Genomic DNA, 18,798 nt, shown 5'->3' with positions numbered 1-18,798 from the left:
ATTTGTCAAGTTTTAGGACAAAATGAAACCTAATCAGGCATGAAGCTACATCTATGAGCTTTTCTCCAATCCAACCCCTTACTCCACCCTATAGAATCTCTCGGGTACAGACCCAGAATATATTCCCTATTTTTGCAAAGATTAGGCGACAGAAAGACCCAGCTCACATCTAACACTAAGCCAAATCATGGCCTAGCATGAACCATGCGGTTTCCTGGAGTGAAGATAGCAGGCAATGGGCACTCCCCTGGTTCTGTGGCTATTGCACTAAACAGGACTAAGCTATGGTTTGGCTTAGCATGATATCCCAACCCAGGCTCATGGTTTGAAGCTAAGCTGCAACCTAGGTTTTTTCTTGATTTACCACTCATGGTTTGTCTGAGGTATGTAATGTTAAGAAATCCATAGCTTAGCTCTGGGCAGCATGGCAAGAACAGGGCCAGAGGATGCGTGCAGCAGCTGTGATCTCCACTCTAGGACAATGCTCTCTGATCTACTGTCCATTAAATATAACAGGTAGACCTGAATTATGCTTCCTGTCAGGAGTCTAGGTCTACCAGCCAGGGAGGAAATAGGAGACAATTCCATTAAGTTGCACAGTGAGACCTCCACAATGTTACCGTTTGTAGTGAACAACATTCCATTTTAAGAAATGAAGGTCTTGATCTTGGAAAAGTCTGTGCCCATGGAAGTCCCTGCACTCATGCAACATCCTGTTGCCTTTAATAGCACTTCAGATGGCCATGGGAGAATGCCTGCATGGATTTCTCACCAACAAAAGCACTGAGGAATTATTTGAAGTACCCTTAAAGCTTTCAAGAACTGCAGGTTGGAAACAAAGCAATTGACACCCCTCTTTTTGATATAACGGCACAGGAGATGTTGTCTCAAAATATTAGCAGAACAGAGAGCTTTGAAATAGTGCAGCCCAAAGACCAGAACCTTGGTGAGATCATATGTTACCTGGCACAATGTATACCCACTTCACACAAGAAATAAATGTATTGTTTCTGGGAGCTACATCTGATCAGATATATTTATAGATTTATTGATCAAGGGTTAGCAGGAGGTGGCCATTCTGCTTCCTATTCCAACTTGCAGCCCTGTCTCCAAGCCCTGCCTCCAAGTGACCCTTTGAATTTGAGTGTGCTGTGGCATTCAGGCTGGGTTCTGCTCACGGAAGGTGCCTCAGCCCCAGCTTGGATGCCTCCCCTATCACAGCCTCCTTGCTGCAGCCCACCACATTCAAGAGAGTCCCCTGACCCTCTGGAGAGTCTTGGAAGCAGGGCTGAGGAGGGGAAGCCCAAGGAGACGGGAGAAGAAGGCTTGGGTAGGAAGATACTTACCACCTACATCCTTACTTACATGCTTCTGGGTTTTTATGGCATTTTCTTCAAATCCGCATTACATTAAATCTTTCATTACATGTGTTTAGGTGCCAGGAGAAAACCTTCTCCTAGGCCTTTGGCTAATTAATCAATCTATAGGGTGGGGGTATTGTTTTGTCTGTTATTATTATATATATATTGTGTTTATATACTATAAACCACTCTATGATCCTTGGATGAAGGGTGACATAAATAAAATAAAATAAAATAAAATAAAATAAAATAAAATAAAATAAAATAAAATAAAATAAAATAAAATAAAATAAAATAAAATAAAATAAAATAATAAAATAAAATAAAATAAAATAAAATAAAATAAAAAAAAAAAATAAAATAAAATAAAATAAAAAATAAAATAAAATAAAATAAAATAAAATAAAATAAAATAAAATAAAATACGAGAATAGGCAGTTCCTGAAATATCCTGGACCCAAGTTGTTAAGGGCCTTGTAAATTAATACAAGAACCACAAGAGTTAATACAACCACCACAAAGGGTGATTATATGCAAAAGATGACAGGGTCCGTGAACTATTAATTCTTGTCTAGAAGAGGGGATTTTGACAGGGATTCAGGGTTAATGGATTAAAAATAAAACTTTTACCCCACGATTACATGTTACTATTTAATGTACTGAAAAGTTTTATGTATTTGTTTTCTTAGCAGATTTATAGGGCTGCCCATCGACATGTTCCCTGAGCAGGTTACAAGGCAACAAGTAAAATGCCATACTGTTGCCATAAAATATACCTCCAGGCTAGTGCAGTAGTATAAAGTAAAAAACTGATCTTTCTTTCTTTCTTTCTTTCTTTCTTTCTTTCTTTCGATTCACCTTTTAATTAGCATTACAGAAGACTAGAAAATGAGTTTCTCATTCTGCTTACAAAATGTAGATAATAATTTTTAATGACAGTGCCCTTTAAATCAGAAGCTGATATATGCCACTAGCAAGTTAGCTAAGTCTCTGGCAACACTTTTGTTGTTGTTCCTAATACTTTAGTACTGTATTCATTCCTTCCCTTTAAGAAGAGAAAGTATGTTGACTCACATCTCTCGGGACTTCAGCTTTGGGGCACATTTTGAGTAGCAATAAAGTTCCCTCCAAAATTGCTACAAGCCTCCTATAAAATAATGACGGTTCATTGAATGTATATTTTTAAAAACCTAAATGCTGAACTCCTAAAAACCGTTCCTCTTACAGCAGCCCCTGGTAGGCTTTCCCGCAGCAACAAAATGACCTGTTCACTTGATCCTGAAAGCTCCGAATTCTATGATCTCTCTAATGCTATGTCTCAACAAGACAGCTGAGAAGCAGGTCATTCTGGTTCTCAGGTGCTCTATTACACTCAGAGAAATGCAGCCCCACCTAATTTCGTTTCTACCGTGCATTCCTGACCACCACAACACTGACACGTTTACATTACCTGCGTTGCACAGTTTTCAGCAGACTAGTCTTATTGCACTCCAAGTAGGGGGAGAGTTTTTTCAACAACTTCCTAAATATTACTGCTGAGCTGAAAAGGTAAGTGGCTTTTAGTTAATGGTTTTCACCAAGTGATCTTTCTAGTCTCTTGCATTAGCTCTTCAAAAATGTCTCTGTCTGTAAGTGATCCTGGTTAGAAACTAACAGTTGTATCGGCCAGGTAATGCCCTGGCCTGGCACAGATCTGAAGATATGTTCTTAGTTGCGTTTAACTTACATTCTGCTTGCAACGTCTCCCCCTCTCCTTCACTTCTAAGCAGTGGGCAAGAGGAGGCATGTCTCAAGGAATTCAAATGACAGTATTTCTCAAAGTGATAAACTCTAGCATGTGTTAACTGTATATAAACACTACCCCAAATGACCTTTTACTGTTCAGTAACATTATAATGTCTGCTGTTCTTTCTGAAAGTTTCAAAGTTAGTATTTCATCTTTAACATGTGCAGTTACTTGCACAGAATGCATGTAGAAGACAACACTTCTCTGTAGTTTATGAATGTATACACTGGCTAAGTTGCACCTGTACTCAGGAAAGAAATACTAGATTATTGGAGTTCTCCTATTTAAGCATTGGTATAACGCAGAGAGAGGGAACTATCTGGAAAACCACCTTCCTCTGCCCCACAAATGAGAGTTAATGATGGGGTAGAAAAAGTGAGATTGGACTGGATTTTTTTTAAAAAAAATGTCTTCAAACAATTATGGTCAAGTAGCATTTTAGCCTTTACAAGCCATATGCTAAATGATATCACTAGAACATACTAAGTAGGGATGGGGTAATAAATTAAATTCAGTTCACATTTAAAGATGAAGCTACCTAGTTTGCACTTTCTGGGACAATACAGAAATTGAAACTTTGAAATGTTCGCTTCTCTGAATTTTGCAATGTGGCCCTCAAAGTCAAGTAATATGTGCAAAATGCATATGCTAAAATAACACATGCATAAAGATTCACATAGTAGTGAAATTAACAAATAATAATGCTTTGGACTAGGGAAGCCTGCATTACAATGTGCATATTAGAAATTTATATTGCAACTGATGAATTTTCATGGGGCCATTAATTTAATACAAAAATTCATAAAGTGGTGTGGAAATCTAGAGGACTGAATTTAAGATTGGAAAAATGAGGAAATGACATTGACATATTCACCCATTCCTAATACCAAGGTATATAAGACAATATGTAGACACAATATAAGTACGAAGGTCATTAACGTACTTTATTTCATGCTTATTATTATCCTTTATGAATAATGATACTAGAGGAAGTACAGCAGGCATGATAGCTGCACCAGTGTGTTATTGACATGGTAACCCCACCATTACCAAACTACAGATGATGTTTTAAATTTAAAACAGCTTTTAACATTGTGGTTTGGGGCTGGTTCAGGGGAGCGGGAGACTGTGGAGAGCAGGGCTGCTGGTTCACAGACATTATACCTTAATACAGTGGTGTCCAAACTTTTTTCAAAGAGGGCCAGATTTGATGAAGTGAAGGGCTGTGAGGGCCAACCAAAGCTGTTGACCATTTTTTTAGGATTGAAGTTGTTGAGCCACAGTGGCCAAATTGAACCAACCGGCGAGCCAAATTAGGCCCCTGAAATGAACTTTGGATATGCCTGCTTTAATACAAAAATCATTGGTGGCTATGAATCTGAATGAGGTGAATTAGGTACAAGGAGAGTGAGTGTCTCCCACTTTCTCCTTCTACAATAGCTTAACGATTGAAAAATTCACTTGTATGCCCAGGAGATATGTAAGTTTACAATGTAAGGGCAGGAAGTGTGAAAGTGTCATGCCAAAGATGACAGAGTGTTTCACCATGCCCAAAGTCATTCAGATGGAGGAAAGATACCCAGAGAAATTTCTCTTTACAGAGGCATCATGTGCTTAAAGGGGCTGCCTGGCCACACCTCTCACCACACCCCTGATAATGCACAGCTCTGCCAGTGCGCAAGTGTTAGCAGCATTCCAGGGCATAGGAGTCCACTTGCGTAGGTTTCTGCATCTCATCTTAATATGTGGATAGCAGGGCCAGGGCCAATGAGATTATGGAATTATCAGGGCAAGGCTAGAGGCAGAATGCAATCCTATCGGTTACATGATGCCCCATCAAACAAGTATCATGTGAAGGGATCTTATGACCGTCACACATGTGATTTTGCTATTGCAAAGCTAAGTGAAGTCTTACTGTGTATAAAGTATACCCTGCAAAGATAATAGGACTCTAAACCATTTGCAATTGCTACAAAATCCTAGTAGTTTACATGACCTTGTAGTCTGCTTGGGTATGGGTGTGCCTTAACTGACACACACAACCACAGAAAGAGAGGGAGGGAGGGAGGGAGGAGATATATGATTATGGCTGGCTCTCATAAATCAAAACTCTAATTGGCATATGCCTTATTTGAATTCACGAGAATTCATATTTTCCTCAATGTCTCATCATTTACATCTGCTTTGAATTTTCCCTTTAATAGTCCCTATTCATGCTCACTGAAGCAAGGACACATAGATCAGATTCCACAGTGACACCCAGAACTTTGGAATGTTCTTCCTATGAGACTCACCAAAGCCCAAACCTGACTATAGTGAGGGTTAGTCTTTGGTAATTAATGTTAATTTCTTAACTTAGAAATACCTTTTAGTGAATTTTGATTTGTGTTGTTTTTTAATTGGCATGTATTTTGCATATTTTTACTGCTGTAATCCAGTGTAAGTTTTAAAGTTAAAGGTAGACCAATTAAATAAATGGGGGTAGAGAGATATTAACAGTCTTTATTGGACATGAGATCCATGCATATCATATTACCATAAATTTAATCCAAACTAGGGCTGGAAACCTGCACACAACTTAGGCTGCCTAAATGCAGGTCCATAATTTTCAAGGTGGGAAGATTTCAGCAGGAAAGGAAAAAATCAGGGCAAATGTGAAATACCATATTTTTCTGTGTATAAGATGATGCTTTTTGCTAAAAAAAAATAAGGCAAAAATTGGCTGTCGTCTTATACACAGATAGTTAATGCAGAGGGGTGTGTGTGTGTGTGTGTGCGCGATTAATGGCAGCAGCCAGCAGGAGACTGGCAGCGGCGATTGGGCAGGTGATTGGTGGCTGTGGCAAGGGCTGCTGGCGATTGGCTGTGGCTGAGGAAACTGAGCAGGTGATTGGCGGCTGTGGTGAGGTGGGTAGGCAATTGGCGGCTGAAGCAAGTGGGTGGATGAGCTGCTGGTGGCAGTGAGCGGGCAGACAATTGGCAGCTGCGGTGAGGTGTGCGATTGGCAGTGACTGTGGCAAGCGATTGGCAGTGGCAGGCAGGTGGGTGAGCGATTGGCAGAAATGACCTCCCCACCCCCCCAAAAGCTAAACAACTTAATTTCTTAATTGTGGGCTAAAAGGGGGGGTTGTCTTATACATTTGGGCATCTTATACATGGAAAAATATATGGGCTGAATTCAATTAATCTTACATTGAAATTAATGGGCCCAAATTAGCCATGGCTATTAATTTCAATGGGCGTAATCTGAGTAAAAGTTAATTGGATACAATGCTATATATTTGAATATGTTGAAGAATAAATTATACTACAGCAGTTGAGAATTTATATCTCATAATAACTACAACAGCCATCACCACCACCCCTCTTTTAAACAAAAGGGAGAGAGAACCAGTAAACATGGAGAAGCAGTAAATTGGGCAAATACATGAAGCATTGGGGTTGTAATCACACTAAATCACTACTAAAAAGTAGCCTAGCAAGATCCCATAAGACTATAAGGGAAGTCCTGGTGGATTAACCCAAAAGTCCTCCTAGCAGTCTGCTTCCTACAATGGCTAATCTAATGCTTCTGAGAAGCTGTAAGCATGGCGTGAAGGCAATAGTCCTTCTCTCCTGCTGCTCCCCACCAGTAATTGGTATTCATTGATTCACTTCCTGTGAACTTGGAGGTTCCTCCCATGGTGAACGTCATTGGTGGGAATGAGGTGTAATTAGGGTTCCACCTGTTCATAAAGAATTTGTGCTACAGAGAAATGAAATGATAAACATCAGTGTCTTTAAAAAAGAAGAAGTTATTTTGGTTTAAGTTATTACTGGGTGCTAAAGTGGCCCTTTGTAAGCAACCTTGTTGGAGAGAAAGAGGCAAAACTCAAATTAGAAGCAAAGGACAAAAGCCAGATCAGCTGATTCCTGCATTTCAGCTTTTGCCACTAAGTGTATGTGCTATTATATCTGCGGGCATGCGCATGCCGAGAAATGTTAAACGAAAGAACAAGAAACCGGTTTATTATTACACATGAAAGGATTTCTGGGAAACACATAACTAAAAATAAACTCAACTATTTCTCTTTTTTTGAGTCCCCCTTTTTCCAAGTGGAAAATTATAGTGGATGGAACAAAAAAAGAGAGAGAGACTTTTGTGTTGCAAGTACAGCGATTTCAGCATCATGCCCTGTAAATGAAAGCTTTAGTTAAGTGAACTTTGGGTAATTTCCTGTGGGGGTTTCAAATTACAGCCAAGGTGAAATAAAAACAAAAATGACAAAACTCACTTTGTGTAGTAATGAAATGGCTATTGATGGAAAGCAGAGCAGGTTGTGCCAGAAAGGAAAACAACAAGTATGGCCATGAAGAGAAAGGAATATTTGAGAGCTTGCTAAAAGCTCACTCGATGTTTTATTTGTTCTTCCTGTGGTTCTTTAAAGTATCGGTTATAGTGGGCGGGGGGGAGGGGGGAGAGGGAATGCAGTCACAAGGTATGACAAATGTTTTTGTTCATTCAGTCATAGGGCTTGTAACTCAGGATAAGCAGATTAATTACATCTTGAATACCGCCACTTATGCAGGGTGGGGAATCAGCCAAATAATGATTTGTCTCTTCTGCCTTGACTCATTTCACAAGAATTGCAGCCATATTTTGAACGAAGTAATTGCAGCAAATAATCTGCTTTTATTTTATATTCAGCTATGTGGGCAAAATATTTACAAGCAAATAAAAAGAGTGATTTTTTAAATTTTTTTGTAAATTTGACTGAAGTTGCCTGTGGCATATACAACATATTTGGGAAACAGGCACCAATTTGTACAGTTGACATGGTGCCTAACTAAGAGGAGATACAAGATCCCTTCACCCCTGTTCCTCATATCATGCTGTTCTCTTTCCCCTGAGGTCCTTGTCTTGAGCATAAACATCTGCCAATGGGAGCTTATGAACGTAGGCTTTTCCCATGCAAACATCCAGGCTCCATGTGTGTACTTTAGTGAATAGGACTCCTATACATGCATAGCCCTCACACAAGTAATGTAAGGAGGGGGGCTATGGCAATTTGCCTGATGGGAATAAAGCAATTTATGAGCACAATTCTGCCAAGACCACAAAAGGGGAAAGATAATTCATGAAATGCAATGATGCAATAAAGCATTAATCACACAATATTGTGTGATTCACAAAATTGAGTGATTAACAAATCTGTTCTGTCCACTGAATAGACTTACCCCAGTATCACCAAATTTAAAAAGTTACCAGAATGTACTGGAACAAGAAAGGTAGCTGAGGAAAGTGAGTTTTCTTTTAGACAGTTATGGGATCTGAAAACTGACCAGGACATTTGTTCCTTAAAAAAAATATATATTTTTTTTGTCCCTTAGCTGTGCTGTCAGAAAGTTCGGACAAGAGAAACCAATCTTACAGAAAACAATTTCTGATAATACGCAATGAGAAAGGCAATACATTTTAAAAATACATTCCTATAAGATGACCCTATGTCTAGCTCAAGAATAATGACAGCTATTAGGCCTTGTCTATAAGACCAAACCATCCTGCTATCTTGAAAAAGAGAAATGTGTTCTTAAATTGCAAAGTTTTGAGAAAAAGCTATTACAGTAGACAAGTGTTGAATTTAGTAGTAGGGACTCCAATTTTTCAAGGAACAAGCAGAGTGACGGTAACTCCAGTCCTTCATACTGCCATTAATTGCATCAGCTGACTAGGAGTGACAACACACTGCTCTTTTCTCACTCACACCTAAACTTGTTATTGTGCGAGTACTGTAATTGGGCAGTTTAGACCTGCATAACATTTCCTTCTTAGCCCCAAATATGGGAGTCAGTCAGATCCTGAGTGTAAGCCACATGTATTCATTGACTCTTTTCACAGAAGATTGGGATACCCCCCAATATAGCGTACCATGAGAACACCAAGTTTATAAAAGGTCTATAGCGTACCATGAGAACACCAAGTTTATAAAAGGGGAAACCTAGTATTTGGCCACAACTGAGACAACCAGAATGAGAACTGCAAGATATCCTTTGTGTATTTATTAATTTTGATCTTCAATTCAGTGAATCTTTGTGACTTTTTTTTGTAAAAAAGATGCAATATAAAGATAAATATAAACTCTGAACTTTTTTACAGGTTCATCATATCAAGAAATAAGTATCATACCTGTGGAGGGAAAATGATGATCCCAGAAGAAATTATGTTCATTTTGCTGTTGGCTAACTTGCAGCTAACCAGAAATCCTGGTGTCAATGCGCTAAGTATCACAGCCACTACAAGCAGCTTAAATAACACAACCATGAGTTCTACTATATTCATAAATAAATCATCCAATAAATCTGTAACTTCTGGAAGAACTCCTTCTGTAACTCTTACATCACCAACAGACACTGATGACAACACAACAAAAAATATGGTGATGGAAAGCAGTACCCAAAGCAGCAGTGTGACACTCCTTAATACTTGGCTATCTTCAACAGCACATCAGCTGAATCTTACAACAAAAGATTCAAATCAGACTTCTGCAAGAATCAATGGAACATCATCTCCTTCAGAGATGCCTACAGTCAGCAGTGGCCTGTTCACAATCTCTGAAAACTATTCAGTCACAACTTACATCAATTCAACAGAGAAAGCATTGAACAACTCCACCACAGCCAACTATAATGTCAGTTCTACGACCATAGTCTCTTCTAATGGAACTCAAATTAATGGCATAATAGTTCATCCTACCAGTAGCATGCCAAATACATCAACCATGTCACCAAGTACTAAGATCAACAGTGTTACAACAGATTTACGGATAAGTTTGCAAACCACGAGTCTGTACTCCAGTTTTACTGATGGGTTGGCAGAAGCAAGAGAACCCCAAAAAGGTACCTTAATTTTCAAGAATATTTCACCACTCAATAATAGTATCTACATTACCATAGTCTACCCAGAGTAGATAGATATTATTAGACTCACTGTTGCAGCTGGCTCAGTTTTAAAAGGAGTTACAGAAGTTAGCTATTTATTTTGCAGAAGAAAAACCTGACAGGATTCTAGTTTACATTTACATGGCCATAGACAGACTTTTCTTCTTCTTTCCCTCCATTGCATTCTAATAATGGTAAAATTGAAATAAAAGGACATCTTTTTCAATGTAGCATTATGTCTGAGTGAACTAATTCTGAAGAACATCAGTGCACCAAGGAAGGATAGTCAACTAAGTTCTCCTCAGAGCAGACTCATTGAAATTAATAGAGCTAACAGTCATCTTCATTAATTTCATAGGTCTAGTCTTTATAAGATTTAGTTGAATACCACCCATTAGTTCTATTTTATTTTTGCACGTGGTCCTTGTTTATAGGGAAGAAAAGCTTATTTAGTGCAGATTGTACAGCCTGTTCTAAAGAAAGAACATTGCTTTCATAATTTCCCAATTTGTCTTCAGAGTTCTGACAATGTCTATCCCCCGCAATCCAAATGCTGCTATAAAGAATATGTCAACAGAAAATACCAATACAGGGTATAAAATGTCCTATAAAGTTTGTAACCAAACTATGCAGCCTACACTTCTTTTTTCCATTTAAATTTTATTAACGTTGGAAAGAAAATATACAACTGTTAAAAATCAAATTTCCAATATCTTTTTATCAAAGATAAAAGAAAGTAATCTAAATAAAAACACAAACCAGACGGTGAAAAAAGGAAAGCGTAAAATAAGAAAAAAGAGAACTTCTGATTCTTCATCTAAATTATCCAAAACATCTGCTCTGAGATAACACCCAACAATTTTGCTTTCTATAAACCAATATTTTCTTCAATCCTCAAACCCAGATATAATAAATTCATTTTCTTTTTCACACAAAAGTCTATAATGGAGCAGCCTATACTTCTGATTCTGAGTGACAGGAAATAATTTCAGTATAAAAAGTGGAATAGATAGACAGATGTGTGAATATCATATTACTTACTAAACAGATTAAGTCTTGTTTGCATTTAATTTTACTCCTTAATTTGTCCTGCACTGTGATTCATACTGCAATTCTATTGTTCATCTTGTATTGTGACAATTCTATCTACACGATCAAGAGAACTTTAGTTGTGGGGAAGAACAAAAATATCATAAATAAATAAATAAATAAATAAATGATATATGATAAACTGTTTTCATAATAGTTTCTTTAAAATGACTTAGAGTTATACCGTATGTAGAAGTGAATGTTTTGGATCATAAACTCTGATTGGATGTTCAGATCTTATCAGGGATCCAGACATTTCGCCTTTGCTCAGTTGCCAGTCATTATTTGGGATGACTATATAGTCTCTCTCTGCCCCCAAACCCCTAACATTCAGGGATTATTTTCCAGAGCTGCTTGTGAAAGTTATATGTTTGCCTAAAAATCCATTTTCTTTTTGTTTTCCAGAAAACCATAGTAATGGAGCTGTAGTGTTTGGTGCAATAGTAGGAGCAATTCTAGGGTGTGCATTAATCTCTCTGGTGGGGTATTTCTTGTGTGGGAAGAGAAAAACTGACTCATTTGCACATCAGCGACTTTATGATGACATGAGGAATGATCCAGGTAATGAAACAGCAAAATGAACTGATACATTATAGTCACACAGATTTCATTTTATTGTAATTGTTTTGAGATAGCTTTGAGATTTTGATAGCACAGAGATCATCCTGAGAACATACCAATTGTCTGGACTTCAAAGGAGGTACTCAAATACTGAATCTTCAGCTAAAAATGGCACCCAAACTATAGACTGCAGAAAGGAAAGGATCAAATGATTCTGCTGTATGCTTTTACTCATGCTTCAATGGAAGCGGGTAATAAAAGCAAAACACAATCCATACTACTGGAAAACATATCAACCCCAACACTTTATACACATTGCAGTTCAATACCCAGCTATCCACATTTGTGTAGGAAAACGAGATTTATTTGTTTGTGTTGCTTGAAGGAAAGCCAGGCTGTTCTCATATATGATATTATGCTTACATGATTGCATTTATTGTGGTCAAACTGCAAGGACATTTGCAGAAGCAGAAAATGTAATTTACAAATTCAGTTGGCTTCCCTTACCAAATGCAGATTTCATGCTCAAAATACACTCATTTTAATTTTCCTTAAAAATAAAATACTACCAGAAAAAAATGCTCTGTCATGATGTTTCAGAACCAAACTTGAAACACTGCTCATTAGGTTTGTTATCCCCCTTCTATTATCTATACAACTGTGGCACTAAAATGTCCACATTTTCCCTCTGAAATCCAGGCACATTATGCCTGGATCACATTATTGGTGATATTATGCCCTCTCCAATTATGAGCAGCAATAAAGCAGTCAGAATGAAGTCTTTAATGGGCATCAATCTACATTATTCCTGAAGCAGATAGCTCTTCTCTGTAACAATAGGCTACGGAATGATATGTTCAGAGAAAAGAATTGCCCATAAAATGCTGTTACAAGCTGCTCCGCAAACACAAACCTGGACACATCAAAGCAAAGAAAGCAGTATAAATTCTTGTAAGGAGATGTCTCTGAAGACTTTAGTTTACACCCAAATCCAAATTAATGTGCTCTTGCTTTTGGTCATTTCCTGTGCAATAAACAACCATTAGAAACAAACTATCTATTCAAATGCCAAATATTTTATCACATGACACAAAAAATGTATTTGCATTTCCTGCATTGTTTTGACAACTGAATGCTAAACCCATATTAACTGTATTAAAACATTCAGTTTTAACATGGATTTATTCTGCTTTCTAACTTGCATTAAACAGCACAGGAGAAGCTCAATGGCCCCTTTAGGGCTAGGTGTAGAAACAATGATTTGTTCTTTCTCTTAGCTATCTTGACATGTTTATTTGAGGCCCTGAACCTCAATCAATTGATTAGAAGTGGATTCCAGTTCTAAAGTTGTCTTATCTTGCTTCTTTCTTGCCTTTTAGTCAGGGGAGAAGGAAAGCATTTGTGATGGTTGCCCCAGTGATTTAGCACCTAGAAAAGATCAGGCATTTTTCTTTCCTCCATTCCTCTGGATTTCCACTCTATGGGAAGTGCAGCATCTACCTGTAATGCTAAATCATGTAGTATAACAAGCAAGAGGCTTGGGCTCACATGTTTCCTCCCCCTTCTGGTGAAGTTATGATGAAAGGTCAGGACCTACTACTTCTGTTTTATATTAATCACAGTTTAGCATCTTAAACCTAAACTGTGGTTGATCTTAAACTATGGTTTAAGTTGGCTTATTTCAGCTGCAGGGCTGGCCCATGCAGGAGGCAGACTGAGGCAACCACCTCAGGTGGCAGAATCCTGCTGGGCAGCACCACTGTGGGTGCCCCACTCACCCCTGCTGCCACCACTCACTGGAAGCCACCACTGTGTGACCCAGGTAAACAAAGGCTTCAGCAGTGAGGCAGCAGAGGGGGGAGGGAAACATCTTCCCATTTCCCCCCAGGTGGCAAAACTGGACAGGCTGCCTCTGTTCAGTTGTAGTTATGATTAACTAGAATGTGTCAGGTCTGGATGACATGAAGGAGAGGAAGTGCATGAGCCAGAGATGGTCATATTTTCTCACCACACTAAGCTATGGGTCAGCGTTACATCTGAGGCAGCTCTAAAGGCAAGGTAAGGACCAAGGAAAAAACATGCTGCAGAAACATCTGCTCATAGATTAGTTCTACAAAGCTAGAAGGGTTCATTTGCATCCGTTTTCTTGGCCTGAGCAAGGAAGTCCTGTATAGCAGCCCCTATAATGGTTAGAGGAGAAGGAGACTTGTAGTTGCCAAAATATAGTGCTTCAGCAACACCTGTATTGAGGGAGATGAGCATGACAGAAAATATATGGGAAAGGAGTTGCCAAGTTTGTGTTGTATTTTTTGAAAGTGGATGGTTGTTGCTTGCACCATAATAACTGACTGAAAACTTCATGCCCTGGCCAGTGTGGTGAGGTGGTTAGATAGCTGGATATGTATAAGCGGTAAATACACTTATGAGTCCATGCTCAGTTATGGCACTCACAGGTCAGCCTTTGGAGAGTATCTATCTGTATATTGCCCATCCTATCTCACTGGATTGCTGTGAGACTAAAAATGCCACTCTGAGCTCATGGGAAATGGGTGGGATAAAAATAATAGCTGCATTTTGTAGCAAAATTCAAGTCTGTCAAAGTGATTAGAGAGCCTCCCATTGACTACTATATGATTTTGATCAAGGCCTTATTTTCATACTTCTGACATTATATTTTAAACTCTCTTAAAAAATGGAAATGCTTTTGCAAGCCACGCTTATATCCCAAACCGTTATGTTAGTCACCTAAGAAAAAGAGAGATTTACTGCTGCTGAGTCGCTCTAGAGTCTTGAAGCAATTCCAATTCTGTTTCTCAGTATTAATTATTCACACATGACATTTCCAGCCATGGGTGTATCCACACATGAGCAAGTGTGTATGGAGCTTGATGTTTAATCACATTTCATTCCATACACATTCCAGCACCTACAACTGGCAAGAGTAGAAATACTTCCTTAGTCAGATGCATCCTGAGATAAAATAACTCATTCAAGGACCTTTTCAACATTCTATTCAAAGCAAGCATTGTTCAGAACCCTATAAATATCTGTCTACATTTATTTTGCAGTTCTACGACTAGACAATGTGTCTGAGCCTTACGGTGCAAGCTTTGGAAATCTGTCATACTACAGCCCTACAACAGTCAACGAGACAGCAGCCCAGAGCAGCAAAGAATCTCCCTATGATGCAATTCAAATGAATGACATGTCCGCATCACAACCTTCAGCACAGTAGTGTGAATAACTTGTGTCAAAACAAAACACCTCACACCCATGGTTTCTTCTTCTTGCGTTTAAAGATCAGGTCAAATGGTTTGAAAGATTTTTTGTGTGTGTGGCACCAGCCCTCTGCCTGTTGATATGTACAGTTTTCAGTAATCTAAGCGAGGCAATGCTTGTTAGCCACGTTTACAAATTTATATGCCCAGAATTTCACTTTTGTGTGCATTGTGTTTTGGATGGTTCACATATCAATGCCCTTTACTGAGTCGTCAATTCCAGTGCTAACACACAGGTCCAAACTGATTCTATGGCAAAGAATTGTGCTTTAAGCAATAAGGAATAAGAACATTCTACCTACATTTTTGGATCTGTAGTACGTCAGTGACACAAATATGGTACCAATGCTATCCTCTCATCAGTCAATGACCTTGCATGTGTGAACCAATTCTCAGTTCATGTCTTTCTTCATCTGTTTCAACTGTATTATTTAACTTAAGTCTTAACTATCTAACCCAATTTGTTACCACCAGATACGATAGGCATGAGCTTTGAAAAAGCTTAGACGACTTTGAAAGATCACAAAGGATAGCTCTTTATGTAGTAGTTCACTGTGATAGCAGAATGCATTTCCTAGGCTCGCAGTCAGTATGTTTAGACTGCCAGATGCTGGACATAAACAAGAGAGGATGCCTGGCTTGTCAACTTCCATGACCATCTGCTTGGCTGCTGCTAGAATGTTGGACTGGATGGACTTTAGACTATTTTAGCAAATCAATTATGGCATGCATGTTGTTTTTACTCTATGGGAAATGCCATGAATGGGGAAAAAGTGGGCAAGCCAATTATGTTCTACAAATGCATAAAGCACTTAAATCAAGGAACTGGCACAGAGGTGGGGGTAGGTTTTTTTGTTTTTGTTTTTTTTTTGCCCAGGGGCCACATTACCTTATGGGCAACATTCTGGGGTCTACATGGCAAGAGTGGGTGGAGAAGCAGAGCTGGTGCTCCCCATCTTGCCAAAAAGCAACATTCTGGCCTCAGTTCAGATTAGCACATATATTATAGGAATGCATTCAGTTGCACATGGAAAGAAATGCATTGTGCAATATGAATGTGCATTAGAATGCACAATTTGACATGGATTCAGCTGGAGGTTGGAATGTACATTCTTCCCAACTACAGTGCATTAGTTTCATTGGGATGCTCACATCCCTGTCCTCATTTTGCCACATCTTGTCAACGAAGTATGACTGGCCTGGCCAATGAACAATCAGCCGAGCTGTCCGGGCAAAGAGCCTGTCTTTTCTCATACTGCAACACCAATCTGAATGCCACCGTCTCAGCAAAAATGGCTTTTTTCAGCTTTCAATTTAATGCAAGATCCTATCGGCATCAGAAGTAGTTATTGTCTGGACCCAGGTGGAGAATCAAAGGGCGCTCCCCATTCCCCTCAGTTTTGAGGCTGTTTGGTTTCCCCTTGGCTGCTTTTAAACAACAATTTTTTGTCTAAATTACCTTCACCATTGCGTACAGTTAGTTTGGCCTTACATGCAAGGAGAGCAAATTGTCGTTTATCACAGATGCGTGTGGAAGAAGGGAGTAATAAACCAGGATAATGGAAAATAAAACAAAAACCAAAGCAATGTATTTTTTATTACATATTGTATTCCACACAGGCTAGACTGCCAAGAGAAGTGAGATTGCTTTAACTCTAGTGCTTGGGATCACAAGGCGCCAAGGAAACTATGTGACAAAAGAGATGCTTCTCAATAGCAATGGAAGATAGGGAACACCAAATTCATCCTGAAACATGGGTGCTAAAATTTGTCAAGTATCTTTTATCTGAGAAGAGCAACACACTTCCCTGCTACATGCAGGAAATGCTTGCTATATGAAAGAGCACTGAGAGCCAGGGTGGAGTGTCACCAGATCTCAGTTTAGTCTGGGAACTTGCTGGATAAACTGCAGGAAAACAGAGTCTAAGCCCAGCATCAGGGGCCGGCGTGAATGAGCACTTGCCAAGGTCCCCAAAGACTTAGGAGAGCCTGTCGCCAACACTGTCACTCCACTGGGACTACCATGAAGTGACAGTGCCTCTGCTACCACTGAGCCATAGCATGGAACATTTTGCTGTCTCACTTCATTCTCTCCAGACACGGTGCTTTTGGTTGGTGGTAGCGGCAACAGTAGTTTTGAATGGGAGCTGCATGGGTGCTTGGCTCCAATCCACTGGGTATTTTGATCATCCAAAATGCAATATACTGATGTCTAGTAGGGCACTGCATTTTGGAAGACTAAATGTCACCACGCTGCACATCAGAGCAGAGCACCAGCTTGGTTCCCTTTCAAAAGTGGCAGTAGTATGCACAGCAGCAGCAGCCTGTGTCACCCTGATGCAGGGTGAAGTGAGCGACAGGCAGGGGTTGTGGCTGAGGCTACTGTTATGTACTGGGCCAGCAGGGGGATACTGTATATAGCTATGCAAATGAAGGATCGAAAGTGATATTCAGTGATTGGATAGTTTGTATGCAAATGAAGGATCGAAAGTGACATTCAGTGATTGGATAGTTTTAGAAAGTTGCAACAGTTACATTGTTCTGGAGCTCTATATAAGCAGGCTGACTGAGCTCTTCAGTTCAGTTCTGTTCTGGCCTCTGAATAAACAAGAGCTGTTGAAGAATCGCTGTGTCGTCTGATATGTTCTCCCACAGCTTAACAGCTACAATAGCAGATAGCAGTATTGGCAGAAGCCCAGGTCAGGCTCCTCTGGCAACACTCATGCTGAAGGCCTACTGGAATCTGGCTCTAGCCCTGTCAGTCTCTACCTTGCAGGACTGTTGAGAAGAGAAAATAGATAGCTTCTTGAATGCTACCCAGAGCCCCTTGATGGAAGAAAAGGATATAAATGTGAAAAATAATATTTCCATTGGCTTCTGAATTTGCCACCGTTATTATTAAATATTATTAGAACTTTGGGGTTGACCACCCTCATCATGCAAGCTGAGATATTATTCTATGCTTTTTAAAAGTTAGGTGTCATGCAGCACTAACTCACACTGGACATATGAACTGAAACAGAAGGGGAGAATTTGTAGCCTGTTACTCTCTCAACTTGTAGTAATAAGAGATTAGAGAGAGACCTTGATAAGGCAAACAGAGCTTTCAAGACAGAATGCTGAACAAATTGTCCTGTGTGAAGCCTGCTTTCCAGTTCAATCTTGATGAGCCTAAATAAATAGCAGGTGCCTTTCCCCATAGAACTCTTCATGCTTCCCAAAAATTGAGAATTAGAAGTCTGCCGTGTTGACAGCAAAGGCAGTATTGATCGCACAGTTCTTTCTTCCTACATTCCTGAAATTTCATGTTATGTGCAGACTATGGGAATTGGATGTCTCTGACTATGGGAATTGGATGTCTCTGATGGTTCCCCAACCGAGTACCCTAAGGATATACATATATGAATTTTAGAAATAGCATGCCCCGCACAGTGTATGTAAATAATGCAAAGGGGACTTTAAATAAATCAACAGTAGCAGCAACCATTCTGCCATGAGTCAGAGACTAAATGTAGAAAGTGTAAGTACTGTATTACAAATCCAGTGGGTTTGTCTTTGTATCCCACCTGGTTTTGGACTTCTGTGGATTTATGTTGGTCTACTGAGTTGATCTATATCCAGCTTTGCGTATAGAATCATTATTGTGGCTTATTTTTTATGACATTTTGATGCCTTTGGAGAGCCACCCTTTCCCCTTCACCAACCCAGCAGCTGGGATTGTGATAAATGCATATGAATACATATTTGTAAACTATGTCAATAAAGCTATTTTTTAACCTTTAAGCTCTTTGTCATTGTACACTAT

General features: G+C 39.2%; 2 protein-coding genes across 6 annotated transcripts in view; one reads left to right on the top strand and one right to left on the bottom strand.

Moving 5' to 3' along the window:
* ANO3 (anoctamin 3) overlaps positions 1-18,798 on the bottom strand; it is a 230,651-nt gene that overhangs the window by 21,082 nt on the left and 190,771 nt on the right. The gene's annotated exons all lie outside the window — the stretch shown is intronic.
* MUC15 (mucin 15, cell surface associated) lies at positions 2,453-18,329 on the top strand. The gene is made up of 5 exons (XM_081835987.1): positions 2,453-2,909; positions 9,284-10,023; positions 11,560-11,715; positions 14,784-17,377; positions 17,669-18,329. The coding sequence occupies exons 2-4, from the start codon at positions 9,327-9,329 to the stop codon at positions 14,948-14,950; spliced, it is 1,020 nt and encodes a 339-aa protein (XP_081692113.1). The 5' UTR covers positions 2,453-2,909; positions 9,284-9,326; the 3' UTR covers positions 14,951-17,377; positions 17,669-18,329.

The sequence above is a fragment of the Podarcis erhardii genome (genome assembly GCF_964252035.2).
Source record: "Podarcis erhardii genome assembly, chromosome: 1".
Taxonomy (NCBI): Eukaryota; Metazoa; Chordata; class Lepidosauria; order Squamata; family Lacertidae; genus Podarcis; species Podarcis erhardii.
Note: the sequence above shows the minus strand (reverse complement) of the source record. Positions and strands in the feature narration are given on the sequence as shown.

What these genes read in the sequence shown, in the direction of transcription:
- MUC15 (XM_081835987.1), top strand. Translation starts at nt 9,327, where the DNA reads ATGATGATCCCAGAAGAAATTATGTTCATTTTGCTGTTGGCTAACTTG. An exon ending in AGCAAGAGAACCCCAAAAAG is followed by an intron (nt 10,024 to 11,559) that starts GTACCTTAATTT and finishes TTTGTTTTCCAG; the next exon opens with AAAACCATAGTAATGGAGCT. An exon ending in TGACATGAGGAATGATCCAG is followed by an intron (nt 11,716 to 14,783) that starts GTAATGAAACAG and finishes TTTATTTTGCAG; the next exon opens with TTCTACGACTAGACAATGTG.